General features: G+C 38.7%; 1 protein-coding gene across 1 annotated transcript; it reads right to left on the reverse strand.

The window, feature by feature from the left end:
* Positions 1–1,561: 1,561 nt before the first annotated feature.
* Positions 1,562–14,057, reverse strand: LOC149042237 (uncharacterized). Its single transcript, XM_089212280.1, has 12 exons — positions 13,983–14,057; positions 11,899–12,184; positions 11,257–11,339; positions 10,532–10,601; positions 5,387–5,469; positions 4,950–5,019; positions 4,549–4,629; positions 4,316–4,430; positions 3,733–3,864; positions 3,386–3,472; positions 2,715–2,773; positions 1,562–2,399 (listed from the first exon to the last, which is right to left on the reverse strand). Exons 1-12 carry the CDS (start codon positions 14,055–14,057, stop codon positions 2,365–2,367), a joined length of 1,176 nt encoding a protein of 391 aa, XP_089068406.1. The 3' UTR covers positions 1,562–2,364.
* Positions 14,058–15,881: the final 1,824 nt, after the last annotated feature.

The raw sequence follows: 15,881 nt of genomic DNA on the forward strand, positions 1-15,881 counted from the left end.
AAGTCCGTTTAGTTTGGACAATTGTACCGTAAAACTGAAGGAATTTATCGTGAAAAGGCCGCATTAAATCCCCTTGTGTCTCGTTTGAGTGTGCCATTCGAATTTAGTTTTTGTGGAGGAAAGACCAGATTTACACACGCCATTGCAGCAAACAAACCAGCAAACTCTCACAACTTCAAAATAAAAAATTTGAATTTACTCACAATTACTTTCCTCGCCGTTTACTTAGTTAACAGAGGTAAATCTTCGTACATCAATTAATCTTCGATGAGAGTGAATAATACTTTCCGTTAGATCATTAACTGTTTTTCAAGAAAACATTGTCGTGACAGTCCTTGCAAAACTAGTTTTTTTTGTTTTTCAAATGTTCTTGCGCTCTTTTTTCTTACGCGCTCTCTAATTGACAGGTGTCAGATACTTGTAAAAATAATGTTTCAAAGTTTGTTTGGAAGCCTTTTAAATCACCTTTACCGCTACGCAAACGAAAAATTTTCGGCGAGGCATCTCTCTTTAACTTGCATCACCTCTATTTTAACTACCATTCACTCGCTCATAATTCTTCGGTTTATAGAAGATCTTGCTGTGTTTACAGCCCTAAATCATTCGGGTTCTTTCGGAAAGAATTTCGTCAAGTTTAAAAAAATAAATATGTTATTTACCGGCTAAGGGTCGGTTCGTATGGTGAAAAACTGTGACCTCGGTCTTGAAAATATTTCCCTCTATTCTAGAGTACAGATGAAATATCATCCAAAAGCATCATTCGGAAATCATTTTCAGGGATCCTAAAAAGAAATTATGTTGCCAAAGGCTATTTTTTTGTTTTTCGGTTGATACAAAGAATGAAACGATCTCCTTGGACGAGACGAACAGGTCATCTGATGACATTTCTTTCTAGGGGCCTGCACAGTCTGCAGTCTGTGTTTTATCATGACCGAATCGAACTTGCTTAAGCTATCCTAAACAAAACCGTCAACGAGGTAGAGTAGTTACTACAGCCTCACGTGAAAAATCACCTATTTTTTTCAGGAAGCTCGAGTTCACGTTACGATGGCGTCCAATTAAGCTTAACTTTAAGGATCGAAGATAGGTCTTGCCGCTATAGATGTCATATACATTGGCCACCCTCATGCCAAGGAGGCTGTCATAAATAGAGATTAATATCAAGTTCAGCAAGTAAGATGATAATTCAAAGTGCCATCAACTGAAAACTCGCAGCAGAAGAGGAGGCACTCTACAACGAAATGTTTTCGTCGATAATAATCTCACCTTCCCCTTACCTCTGTGATCACCGCGCAAAGATCAACGGTGGTAAATCTTGTCTTCATCTTGGAGACACAAAATAAATAAAACACGACGAATATCGGGGGTTAATGACACCGAAACGTCTTATTTTGCAAATCTTCTTCTACTTCGTCCGTCATTTTGGATTTCCCTGGCGCTTGTTTGAATTAAAAACACCGCTGGTTTTATTCGACGGCGACTTGAAAAGTTCTTATGAAAACTCTAGCTGAATGCATGTTCAACAGTCAGCTTTGGTGATAATCACTTCTTTTTTCATGTATGTATATATAGATATTTATTTCAGTTTACAAAAATGAAAAAAAATATGCCCAATTGTTGTAATGATTAGCTATATAACAGTCGGCATGACGCACAGTCATTGGTTGCTGTCACATTCGGTACTAAATAAAATGACTACAGAAAGAGAGAGCTGTTGTTATGCTGCTCTTCTTAAGGAGATCGTCAAGGGTCTCTGCAAGAAATAAGCATGCAATGTGCTTTGCAGCCAGTTTGTGATATAACACTAGGAGACACAACTGATCTTGACGGCGAGTACATTATGCACTTCTCCATGTTAAAAAGACTAAAACTTAGTCATGACTTATTCTCTTGAAGATACTATTAAATTTGAAAATCCTAAAAAAAGCCCCTACAATTTGAAAATCCTAAAAATCCCCTACAATGTATCTTCAGTGCTCTTGCTTTCAGTGCTTCCTAATGATCACAACAGAGACATATCTGGAAGAAATTGGGTAACACCGATACAATCTTGTTACTGTAGGCCTAACAATGACACCGAGAAACCTCTGATCTCTAAAGTACTTCCTACATCAATCACTGTGCAACAGCTTGACAACTAATATGCCATGGGCGGCATGCATCATTGGTATTCAGAATATTTTAGAATAATCTTGATACATGAAATGAAAAGGCGGTAAGAAACATTCCCCCCCGTCCGTCCCTGACATGGTGTATTGAAGTATAGAAAAATCTGACAGAACTTGAATCTCTGTATACAATATATAAACAAAGAAAAGACAGTATCAAACATTCCCCCCAACCCTAACATGATATCTGTAGTAACTAGCATGTATAACGGAGAACTGTGTCCGGAATACCTAGAACAAAACAAAAAGGAAATCAACTGACAAACACTCATAATTTAACACATTAAATGCTAATATAACAATAAGCTTTCCAAGGAGTTTTGAATCTCAAATTGTTTTCACTTCTTCTTCACTTTAACTTTTGATTACACTTGTCATAATTTGTACCTACCAATTAAATTTCACAGAATGTAATGCAATCCAGTACATCACAACATCAAACTTAAACTTCATCGCTATGCCAATCCATCATTTGAAAATGCTAAAAAAATGAATTTATATTCTTTTCTGGCACATACTTCGTACACCTTTCAATGAAGTTCTTACCGTGGAACACAAGTTCACCAACATCATTTACCATAGAAATCTTTCGCTTCACATTGTTCCTAAAAAAGATGAACACTGTCAGCAAATGACATGCATTATGGTACAACTTAATAACTTCCCATTTTTGACCGATGTTTTTCAATGAAAACTTCCTTTTAATCTTGCTGTTAGTTGAAAACACAAACTGCTACTGTCTAATACCAAAAATATTTTTTCACTTTCATAAAATCTTAGCATACACTCTATGGAAATTTGAGCCTGTCAGCCATTCACATGTATAGCATGAATCTATGACAACTTGGTTAATCTCATTTAACTCTTCTATAAGAAGTTCACAGTCATGCTTTATCTTTTAGTTCTAATAGAATCCTTCTTTTGCTCTTACGAAGGACTAACGCTTGAAACATCAGCTTAACAAACTCTTTACAGCGGTCAATTTACATTATCGACTCAGTTAATGAAACCAGATAATCTGTTTCTAACAGTCTCTGCTTTACTTCTGATTGCATTTTTTAAATCAATGGCTTTTATTTTAGTTTTATGAACTCAAACCAAGTGCAGTAAAATCAATTTTATTAAATCCACTTGGTTTTAATTTTACAAGAATATCAAAAATCAAGCAGTATCATATTTTTCAGTTATAAAATAAACTATTTGTTTCTTATACTCACGGGATGAATGGTTTGGCAAGCTTGAAAACAGCTTTCAGGGTGAATTTGGCCTTTAAAATGATGCAAAAATTCAATCCTTCAAAGAACCTGCAGAAAAAAAATGAAAGAAACGTTACAGTTTGATATATATCATTACTAAAAACTGTCAGATAAAACCATATTCTGTACCGTTTAGGAAAATAATTGTAATACATATCCACTGATGTACAAAGTTATCAGCATCATCAGGTGCTTTTTACCAGTACCAATATAATTCACAAAATTTATCATCTGACTTCTGACTTTGTTGATTTGGTTGCTAATATTTGAAGTAGGTATATGTTTCCATCAGTACAAACCTCTCTTACCTGGTCTTTAATAGTTTGTAAAATTTTTTCGCCAAATTAAGCGAACAGATCTTCGCACCATCATCCTCTCCATGAATAATGACTGTGAATTTGTCAGTGACCAGATTTTTCAGGACAAACTCTTCTACATTTCTGAATTCAAAGATCAAACAAAGATGATTAACCCACATTATAGTTATAATGAACAAAGCTTCGCACTATCATCCTCTCCATGGATAACAATGTGAATTTGTCAGTGACAAGATTTTTGTTGATGTATTCTTCTAAATTTCTTAATTCAGAGATCAAACAAAGATGATTAACCCACATTATGGTTATAATGATTGGTAATAAAAGATGTAAAATCTTGCATTGCAGGAAAAAAGAAAAATTTACCTCAATTTCACTGCATTTGCACTATAGGGAATAATTGAATTGTATTTAACCATCATGTGAGTACCTACATTGCACTTTCAACTGGATCCCAAATATCCAGTGCAGAATGTGCATCTAACAATCACCTTAAAAAGTTTTCTTTTGGATAACATAGTAATAAACATAGTTTTAGTCATTAACATAGAATTAAAGAAATACTCTCACTTACGAGCAGAGATTGTCAGTAAGCGTCTTCGATTCTGACCTTCGGAACAGTTTTGATACCAAAGGTACCTTCCCAGTGTTCAAAAGGAAGACATCATTGCCTGATTCATCACAATGATCTGAATAAAGAAATGTTTAAAACTCCTTTCAGAAAAGATTATCATACCACTGTTAAGACTTATTTTCTTAAACTACATGAACCAAAAACTCGAGCCTAATGTGATTTCAATCACTCACCACTTTTTGTGAAAAAAGAGCCGACATATTCATCACAATGAGATTCTTCGAAAGCAATGCGATGTACTCCAACCTGTGAGTCTGCAGGGTTTGAAAAATTTTTATTTAATAGTGACATTTCCTTTTTAATTCAACTGTAGTTAATTAATCAGAAGAAATCGTAAACATTAATTATCTCAACCCAAACAATCACACAACTTTTCACAGACCTTGCAGTTGAAATCTCATGCAATACAAGATGGTTAACACAAAAAAAAACCTTTCACCTTTAGGTATTTTATCTATCATTCATAGGAAAACACTCATCAGATACGAGAGTTTACAGTCAGCAAAACCCTAAGCATGATAGAATGTTACTGCCTCAATTTTTTCACCACAAATAAAGATACGTTACAAGTTACCTTTCTCAGTGTCCTCTGTTGTTGGCCTAACTGCTGAAGACTTTCGTGGCCGTTTGAACCAGCGGGATTTCTAATCAAGAAAAAAATCATTCAATCATTAATCAATGATCAGCCCATGTTGATTGAACTTCTTAACCACTGCCTTGATTGTTAAACAGGTTAACTGTCTACATTATTTATTCTATATTATACATTTTCCTTCTCATTAGCCTTGGGTGACTGTTAATGCGCCCACTGATAAGGTTTATCCTAAAGAAAATCAACAGCCGCCACTTGCCGAAGGACACTCTTACGTCATCCCTTGGCAAATGAAAATAAAAATAAAAAATAAAAATATGAAATGAAAATAAAATTAATAAATTAATGAATATATGAACATTAAATAAATCCAAGGTTCTTTTATACCAAATGCAAGTTCCATTGAACTTTCTACTTACGCTCTTCTTGCCACTGGGCTCTGGTGATGATGGGGACTGGAGAGGTTGATCAACAGGGGGGTCAGAGCTTTCCTGAACAGGCACTATGAAGAGGTCAAATGGTTGACAATTTGAATGTTTAGTAAATTGAATGAAATTGAATTAAAGTGAATCAGTAAATAAGTAAACATTCACAGAAAGTTCCTTGATTACTCCCCATGATAGAACTGTAGTGTATTGCGTTACCTAAGCGTTACTATAGTCACGCTATATCCTGTAAGACACGATCGGTACATGATTGTAAAAGTACATTCCTATGTAAAAGTAGTATTACTGATTCCTACTGTATTGTGAATATAGCTTGTTGATTCTTTAATAAAATTCAGTTGAGCAATAGCAATGAAAGAAGTAACTTGACTGAGTCTAGACGACACAACATACTGGCGACGAGGATTAAAAGCCAATAACGTACTCCTTGAGCTAGATGAAACGGACGGGACTTTCTACGCCACAGCCGTTCAATATCGACGCAGCCGACTTGTATTGCGAATGGCAGCACTGGGTGAGTTCCTTTGATATATACTCAGTGGCTTCCGAGCTCTCGGACAAGGACGACAAAGTCCAGCGAGCGACCTTCCTGCACTGCCCTGGGCCCGCTGTGCAAAGGATCTTCAGAACCCTGCCTGGCGAACATAAAAAACTTGAAGATGCGAAACTAGCTCTTCAAAACTACTTTGCGCCAAAACGAAACGTGGTGTCTGAAAGGTACAAGTTCCGATCCAGGGAACAGAGGCCAGACGAGCCGATAGATAGCTACCTTATAGCACTCAGAGAACTTGCGAAATCGTGCGAGTTTGGCACACTCGAAGAAGAGATGATAAGGGACCAGATCGTTGAAAAGTGCGCGTCGAAAAGCCTTCGACAAAAGTTACTGACTCAAGACGATCTGGACCTGACGAAAACGATGAAAGTGGCCAGGAGCGAAGAATCGTCAAGGAAAGATGCCAGCATGATTACAAAGGGCACCAAGGAAGGCCCCATACCAGTCGACAAAGTCAACGCCAAAAAGCCTACCGATGGAGCGGACGAAAAAAGGTTCATCTGTTACAGATGTGGCGGATTGGATGGTCACAGTCCTAACGAATGCGGTGCGATCAACTCGAGATGCAATTCCTGCAAGAAAGTGGGTCATCTTGCCCGGGTCTGCAAATCAAGCAAGCAAGATCAGAAAGCAAACCGGAAACAAGGGAAAAAGTCACGAAAGAACCCCAAGAAGACGGACAGGAAAGTTCGAAACCTCAAAGCGGCAGAATGGTTCAGTGAGGAAAGCGCGGACGAGAATGAGCCTGTATTCTCAATGAACAATGAGGACAGTTCAGTCCAAGTGAAAATGGACGGACAAAAGATCCGCATGATAGTAGACACCGGATGTAAGTACAATATTATCTCGTCACAATTGTTCACGAACCTGAAAAAGTCTCATGAACTCAGACCAAGCAAAAAGCGATTTATTGCTTATGGACAGAAAGATCCATTAAATTGCAAAGGCTATTTTACTGCCACTATCAAAGTAGGAAAGAAAGAAATAAGAGCAAATGTATATGTTATACAAGGGCATTCAGAGTCACTCCTTGGGAGGGATTCAAGTTTCAATTTAGAGATAATTAGTGTAAACCTCGTTCAAGACAAGCCAAGTTTTCCTAAGACTAGTGAAAATAGTGAATTAGATTCTTTACTACGTGAATTTGACGAAATATTTCATGGGATAGGTAAAGTGGCCAACTTTGAGCACAAAATTGCCGTTGACTCTAGCGTCAAACCTGTTAGTCAACGATTAAGGCGTATACCATTTAGCCAAATTGAAGCAGTGAACAACGAGCTAGACAAGATGCTCGAAAATGACATCATTGAGGAGGTCACAGAGGCCAGCCCATGGGTCTCTAATTTAGTAATCGTCCCAAAGAAATCGGGGGAAATAAGAGTGTGTTGTGACCTCAGGGAAGTAAATAAGGCTGTAATTAGGGAACGACACCTATTACCTAAGGTAGATGACACTTTGCAAGCTATGCACGGTTCGAAGTATTTTGCTAAAATCGATGCGAAGAGTGGTTTTTTTCAGCTTACGCTAGCTGAAGAGTCGCGGTACATCACTACCTTCATCACGCCTCGTGGTTGTTTTAGGTTTAAGCGTACTCCCTTCGGTCTTAGTGATGCAAGCGAAGCTTTCCAAAAGATGATGGAACAAATTTTGTTCGGAATCGACGGAGTTCAAATCTCTATCGACGATGTCATCGTGCACGCTGTGACAATGGAAGAACTCATTAACCGGCTCCGTAAGGTTTTCGAGAGATGTCGTGCGAACAACTTAAGGCTAAATCAAAGCAAGTGTGAATTCGGCGTTACCAAGATTTCGGTGTTAGGCCATGTAGTATCTGCCGATGGTATTAAGCCGGATCCGAAAAAGTGCGAAGCAATAAAAGCTACACCACCGCCAAAGAATGTATCAGATCTTAGGTCATTTCTTGGAACGTGCGGTTATGTTTCCAAATTCATACCGATTTACGCGAACATCGTGGAACCTTTGCGAAAGTTAACTCGGAGCGAAGTAAAATTTTCGTGGGGAAAGGAGCAAAAAGAGGCATTCGAGGCCCTTAAGGAAGTGTTGTCTTGCGAGCCCGTTCTCGCATGTTTTCGCTTAAACTCTCCTACGTATTTGATCACCGATGCTAGTCCAGTAGGTTTAGGAGCAATCCTGCTTCAAGACCAAACTGACGGCGAGCGAAAACCAATCGCCTACATAAGTCGATCACTTACGCCTACCGAACGAAGATATTCGCAAATCGAACGCGAAGCGCTTGGATGCGTATGGGCAGTCGAACGCCTACACAATTATTTGTTCGGAATCAATTTTACGCTACTTACTGACAACAAACCTCTGTCCAGCATGTTTGATCCGCAGTCCAGCAAAGTCCTGCCACCACGAATTCAACGTTTGGCCTGGAGATTGCATCAGTACAATTTCCATATACAACACGTATCGGGAAAGGACAACACTGCAGATTCACTGTCTCGACGTCCTTCGAAGTGTGAAAACTACACCGATAGCGGAACTGTTTGCGAGAATTATGTTAGGTTTGTTTATGACACCAGCATGTTAGACCTGCAAGCTCTCACCCTTGCCGAGATGAGCCGCGAAAGACGCAGAGATGACACTTTGTCCAAATTAATCGAGCATATTCAAGATGGCAAGTGGTCGCGCGACGAAAAACTGAAACCGTTTAAAGCAGTTAAGGATGAATTATCTGTTTATGAAGGAGTTATTCTCAGAGGAAATCGAATTGTTGTTCCTTCGTCACTGCAAAAGAAAATTCTTAAGCTCTCGCATGAGACGCACCAGGGAATTGTCAAAACTAAACAGTTTCTCAGGTCACGATTCTTTTGGCCTGGAATGGACAGCGCAGCAGAGGCAATGATTAAAAATTGTCGTGCATGTGTTTTAAATCAACCGTTAAACAAGTACACGCCTCTCCTGCCCGCATCGTTACCTCGTGGTCCTTGGGTAAAGGGCGCAGTAGATATCGTTGGTCCAGTAAACGGGAAATTTATTTTGACGTACATCGATTATTATTCGTCATTTCCGGAGGCGCACATACTGCGACAAATCACCTCTCGTGAGGTCATTCGAGTTCTGACAGATATTTTTGCCAGATTTGGTTTTCCAGAAGAGTTGGTTTCTGACAATGGTAAACAATTTGTAAGCGCAGAATTTGAAAACTTTCTGAAAACGTGCGGTATCAAGCATACTCGCGTTTCGCCGTATTTTGCTAGAAGCAATGGAAAATTAGAGCGATTTCATCGGTACCTTAAAAAAAATTTTCGCGCTGCAATATCGGAAGGCAAATCATGGGAAAAGGAATTACCCAAAATTCTTATGTCTTACCAAGCGACTCCTCATCCTTTTAGTGGGAAATCACCCACTATGTTGTTGTTCAATCGAGAAATTCGTATGAAAGTTTCACATGTCGAGTCAAATCAGACCAGCCAAAATGACGACGAGCTTCGTTATCGATGTCACAAATATCAAGAGCGCATGAAAGATTATCACGACAAGAAAAATAACGCAACGCCGCACAACTTCAAAATCGGCGATATCGTATTTTGCGCAAACATGAAGCCAGCAAAGTTAGATTCTCAATTTCACCCGGCTAAGCATGTTATCATTCAGTCCCGGGGGAGAGACACTTTTACCTTGGTCAACGCAGCAACTGGCACCACTCTTATTCGAAATGCAAAATACTTGAAGCGCGCACCCACAAATGAGAATGAAGAAATCGTAGATACTAGCAACGACGAACAAAGTAATGGGTCTAGTAGTTCTAGTGATTCAGCGAATGTTGAATCTAGTGAGATCATTCACAAACATTCTGATGCTCGTATGGAAAGTGATCATTCCGATGATCAAGCCTCTCAGAATAAAGGCAATGTCACGACTAGGTCCGGACGTGTAGTCAAGTCTACACAAGATAACGAGAACTTCGTATATTATTAGCTGATTAAAATAGTTTAAATTGATTATCTTTAATTAACTTTGAAATAGTAACCTTTGAACTTTGTCCGGGAAGGATGTAGTGTATTGCGTTACCTAAGCGTTACTATAGTCACGCTATATCCTGTAAGACACGATCGGTACATGACTGTAAAAGTACATTCCTATGTAAAAGTAGTATTACTGATTCCTAGTACTGTATTGTGAATATAGCTTGTTGATTCTTTAATAAAATTCAGTTGAGCAATAGCAATGAAAGAAGTAACTTGACTGAGTCTGGACGACACAACAAGAACATCAACTCATGTTCCTTCATGGTGAGGTTTATGCTGAGTCTACAAATGCATAATAATTACGAATTACTCTTTCTTCAGCTTAACCCTATTTAACATGTTACTCCTCTCTGTAATATTCACACATTATGAGGCAAACAGTTAGTGAGAATTCTCAAACTTATCTGGTAGAACTTGTTACCTTGATTTAACCAAATACTCATAACTAATTTACAAGGAAACGTGTAGAAGCTAGTGGGGAGAATTAACATTCAGATATTTAAGTTAAAGGGTTAAAACACTTTAAAATCATTTTTTCAACACAAAGATAGTAAAATTACAATTAACCTTTCTCAGTGTCCTCATTTGTTGGCCTAACTGCTGAAGATTTTCGTGGCCATTTGAACCGGCCGGATTTCTAATCAAGAATAAAATCATTCAATCATTAATCAATGATCAGCCCATGTTGATTGAACTTCTTAACCACTGTCTTGATTGTTAAACAGGTTAACTGTCTACGTTATTCATTCTATATTACACATTTTCCTTCTCAATAGCCTTGGGTGACTGTTGTTGCGCCCATTGATAATTTAGGTTATCCTAAGGAAAATCGGATCATGTGTACTATAGGTGGCCTCGGTCGACATATAGGCCGACAATCGACCGATATATCGGTCGAGTATCGGTCGACTATCGGTCGACAGTCGACCGATAGTCGACCGACAGTCGACCGATATGTGCACATTTATCGGTCGACTGTCGGCCGATATATCCGTCCACTGTCGGCCGATCTATCGGTCGACTATCGACCGATAGTCGGTCGACTGTCGGTCGATAGTCGACCTATAGTCGGTCGATAGTCGACCGATATATCGGCCGATGTATCGGCCACCTATAGTACACATGATCCGGAAAATCAACAGCCACCACTTGCTGAAGGACACTCTTACATCATCCTTTGGCAAATGAAGGCGAAAATAAAATCAATATATGAATGAATATATGAACACTAATTAAAATAAATCGAAGGATCTTTTATACCAAATGCAAGTTCCATTGAACTTTCTACTTACGATCTTCTTGCCACTAGGCTTAGGTGATGATGGGGACTGGGGAGGCTGATCAACAGGGGGATCAGAGCTTTCCTGAACAGTCACTATGAAGAGGTCAAATGGTTGACAATTTGAACATTTATTTTTAGGTTTAGTAGATAAGTACACATTCACAGAAAATTCCTTGATTACTCCCCATGATAGAACATCAACTAATGTTCCTTCATGGTGAGGTTTATACTGAGTCTACAAATGCATAATAATTACAAATTACTGTTTCTTCAGCTTAACCCTATTTAACATGTTACTTCTCCCTGTAATATTCACACATTATGTTACCTTGATTTAACCAAATACTCATAACTAATTTACAAGGAAATGTGTAGAAGCTAGTGGGGAGAATTAACATTCAGATATTTAAGTTAAAGGGTTTAAAAACACTGACATATTCTACAAATAAAGTTAACTATCCTAAGTAAGAACAGATTGAGAGAATATTCCAATTGGAATATACAAAAGGCTAACGGCAGCCCTTGGCTGAACTACTTGCAATAGAACATACTCATTAAACAGCAGTAATTACCTTCTTGACTGGGATCATCAATTCCATCTCAGAAATACGAGGCCCCAGGAATTGGGCCTCATATTTCTCATATTTCTTACCTTCTTGAATAGGGGCATGAACTGGAGTTCCTCCCTCAGGCTCACAGACTGCAGTAAGACTCTCACTTGGAGTCACTTCACTGTAGGATAATGTCAAGATTCCACACACATTTAAAGATGAAGTAACACCATTATCAGAATCTTTCTCTGACTGTCTAGTGCTGCTTGATACCCTTATCACCACGTCCTGCAAGCTTGATGCGGCTGCTGCTATTATACTCCCTACGTAACGGTCAAGCTTCTCTTCGTCAATTTTTATTGACTCGCTAGAAGTGGGAGTAGCATTCTGAAAGTAAAAAATCATAACAATTATTTCTTAGCTGAAAAACTGTGAAAGAGAAAAGTATAAATAAACTTCCTATTTGCTGTTATAATATAAATGATTAATTAAAAAAGGCATTTAAATGTTATGATTGAGTCTTTTGATACAAATTGTTCCTGAAGCACAGCATGCACTACACTTATTTGAAACCCCATTTGAAGCCAGCCGCTGCATACATAATTATATATTTAAACTCAAGGACCTTGTACTTATTAGGCTCCTAACTTTAAGGCAGCTAATGCATCAAGTTTAAAATGAAACAAATAAACATTTTTTTTAACATATTAAAAAGGAGAAAAGTCATTTGAAAAAAGTAAACAAACTATTACTCTGGTCTCGATTCCTTTAGAGGTTCAAGTAGTTCATGTATGATATACATACTAAATCTTCATTCTTTAGAGTTCTGTCACAATATATAGACTGCATGGTAAACCAAAAGCTGGTAAATCCTTATAGGTTCATGCATAGTGGACTCAAAGAGATTTAATAAACAGGGTTTCAAAATAAGCAGAATTTAGTGCACGTTAGATAAGGTTAGTTGTATGTAGCATTAGTTTGGGTTGTTTTAATTGATTTCAAGCAACACTTTTAATATATTGCATGGCTAGGGATATTTTAGGTGCCCCTTCATTAGTGGGGAAAGGGGGGTGGGGGGTGGTATTCCTCCTCTGCTCGACGTCATTTGACATGTGATGAAATTCATCATTATCATTATCATCATCATCATCATTTTTCCTCCACTGTTCTAGCATCCAGATTATGTGAACAATTTCGCCCCATTGGGAAATGTTAAAAATAGGCTTAAAAGTGAGCCATTGTAATAGGTAAAATAATCCAACTGCGTTCTTTCTTAAAAAAAGGTAGATTATTGCATTTCTACGACAATGAGCAATTCGACAAAGAAACGGCCTCCATACTAAAGTAGACGTTTAAAGAAAATGAACGAGCAGCTGAAGATTGTTTTCCTCTCTATCGATCACTTAGAGTTCTTCTTCACGTTTTTGGACAGATATACTCTGTCCAATACCCTCTAATACCCTCCTTCCATAACGTCTGCCAGACGATCGATTGTGATTCGTTAGAAAAGTTGGGGCTGTCCTGGTGTACCGGTACACGGGGGAATTCCTATTGTTTCATATCCATACATGGAGTTGTCACGCAGTTCGTTAATGTTTCGTTCCTTTGTGTACCGGTACACGAGGACACAACCGAAAAGTTCGCCATGTTTCAGCCTTAAAGTTATTCACTGCCCCTCCCCTGTAAAGACAGTGTTTTGACTCGTAACCAGGGTTCACGCCGTGCCCTGACACTTCTCTTGATGGCGATCGTCCCCAAAAATTGAAAAGTTATTTCGAACAAAAAGAATGACGAATGAGATGAGCAATTCAGTAGAAACGAAACCTCGTTGGTAAATAAGTCTTTCTCCAACCTGTAAGCGCGCGCAAAAATACCGTACTATTACACGAATAGGAAAAAACCTTGTTCAGAAATTCCATCTTGCAATGTTTTCCATAGAACTATGTTGTCTTGAAAATATTTTGTTTTGTGCCTATATCCTGTCTGCACTTACCTGGGGTCCTTTTCACTTGACAAATCTGCTCATGAAAGAATGAAGCGCGCGCATTTTATTCCATTTTACGCGTGAAAAGATCCACTTGCCGCGACAAAATCTTTCCGAATTTTCATTGTTCTTAACCATACAAAACACTGAAAGATCGAAACCTGGTCAGATTTGTTCTTACTATGAGCCATTTTGGACTACCAACAAGTCCACCCGGAGCGGTGCTATTCCGTCGATCCCTAAGACTGTTGTTGTTGTTGTTTTTGTTGTTGCCATGGTTGTGTTGTTGCTTTATTCGTACAAGAAACGTATTTTGATTATCTAAGACTTACGCATCTTGATTTAGCAGACTTTTATGTTTATTAGTTGGCCGTAGTTGTCAATAACTAAGAATAGGATTTCCTTGCGCTTGCTTTGGTACCCGCCCATTGGAGTTTTTTTGGGTCCCCAGCTCCGTTTTTTTCCCTGCTCCGTGTTAATTTCAAACGGTGTCACTTTCACTTGAGTTTTGGAGATATGAGTCCTTTGCGTTTACATCTGGTCCTTCATTTCCTACGCATTGTCTCTTCGCTTCCTCCTCTAACACATATAAATTCTCCTTTTTCGTTTCATTTAAAGAAAACTCAACTTCATGTATGCAAGAGCCCAAAGGCCTGGCACACGACAAATTCCGAATTTGTCCGACGAAATATAGTTAGGAGCTCATTTTAACCACCCCAAGTACAAAAAAATTAACAATGAATAGTACTCACGTTGAGAGAATTCATCTCTTTGATTCCTTCCATCACCTTGAATTTTACTCCAAATGACTCATGACGAGCCTAACTCCAACCAACGCAAAGTTATAATGACGGGTTATAATTTTCGCGGTCGTGATGACGTAACAGACGAGATAATTAACTAATCAACAGATTAGCAAGTATACGTTACTTCTACCTCGTTTTCAGGCGCCTTTGCAATGGTTTAGGAAAGCGCGGGAAACTGCCCGAGTGCGCAGACTGCTGGATAGGAGGATATTGACAGGTTTTAATAAACGTTCGCCCATAGACTGCCTCAGGCTCTCATTTACTCAAATAGATTGGAAAACCAACGGACAAGTCCAAGAAACGAGAGTGAGAAAGATTGGCAGCTTGTCAGGAAAAATAAAAGAGGTGTGTCATTGCGCAGGTAAACTAGTCCAGGGCTGTCGGTTGCTTTGGTCACCACGATGCGCGGACTTCTGACCGCAAGAATTTAGCACAGACTTCTTCGCAAATGAAAGGTTCTGGATAGGAGAATGAGAAAGATCGGGAGCTCTCCAGGAAATAATGAAAACAGCGCGTACTCCTTCAAGGAAACCAAGTCTTCAAACAAGCTGTTTTGTCTTTGATGCTTAGTTTGCTTGCGAGCATATGAAAATGAGCGTACGTAGCATGAAACCACTTGCCTATAAATTAACTGACATTCCTCTCCAACAATAAGCTTTGCTCTTCGGACCCGTGAATGATACAAAAGAGATGATTTTAAACCTTTGACCACAAGCAGTGATCATTAAGTAATTTTTGGCCACAAGTGCATTACACAGTTTGACGGACAGGCAATGAAAAGGAAAAAAGTGACTAGACTGGATTGAAGCTTTAATATCACAACAAAGTGTCGATAGCAAAAGACATGGAAATATATATGGGGCACCAGTTATGAACATCCATTTTCAGATGCTGAGAGTGAGTACGTAGCTTCAAAAAACTGGAAAGGTTTCTAGGAAGTATTTCACTTTGGATATCATGCTTCATTTTACCTGTTCCGTAACCGTCTTGTGATCCAAACTACCATCAGAGCATGCCCAGTTCCTAAACAGTTGGAGCGCTTGCTATCAGGGGACGGGAGATTTGGTCGGTAGGTACCCCTGGGGGTATGGCTGAGGACGTCATCAGGTTCAATAAGTCTCATTAACTACATGTAAATAGCCCTCTTTTAATGTGCCGGACATGTTTTCATTCCTCGATGCCCATGCATTAGGTGAAAATACCGTTCTCTCAGACATGTTGTCGAGGCAGGAAAGGCCAACTTACGTCAATTAAAAAAAAAAAAAAAAAAAAAAAAACGACAACTAGGCCGCCA

This window comes from Pocillopora damicornis, chromosome 7, assembly GCF_964200805.1.
Source record: "Pocillopora damicornis chromosome 7, jaPocDami1.2, whole genome shotgun sequence".
Classification (NCBI taxonomy): domain Eukaryota; kingdom Metazoa; phylum Cnidaria; class Anthozoa; order Scleractinia; family Pocilloporidae; genus Pocillopora; species Pocillopora damicornis.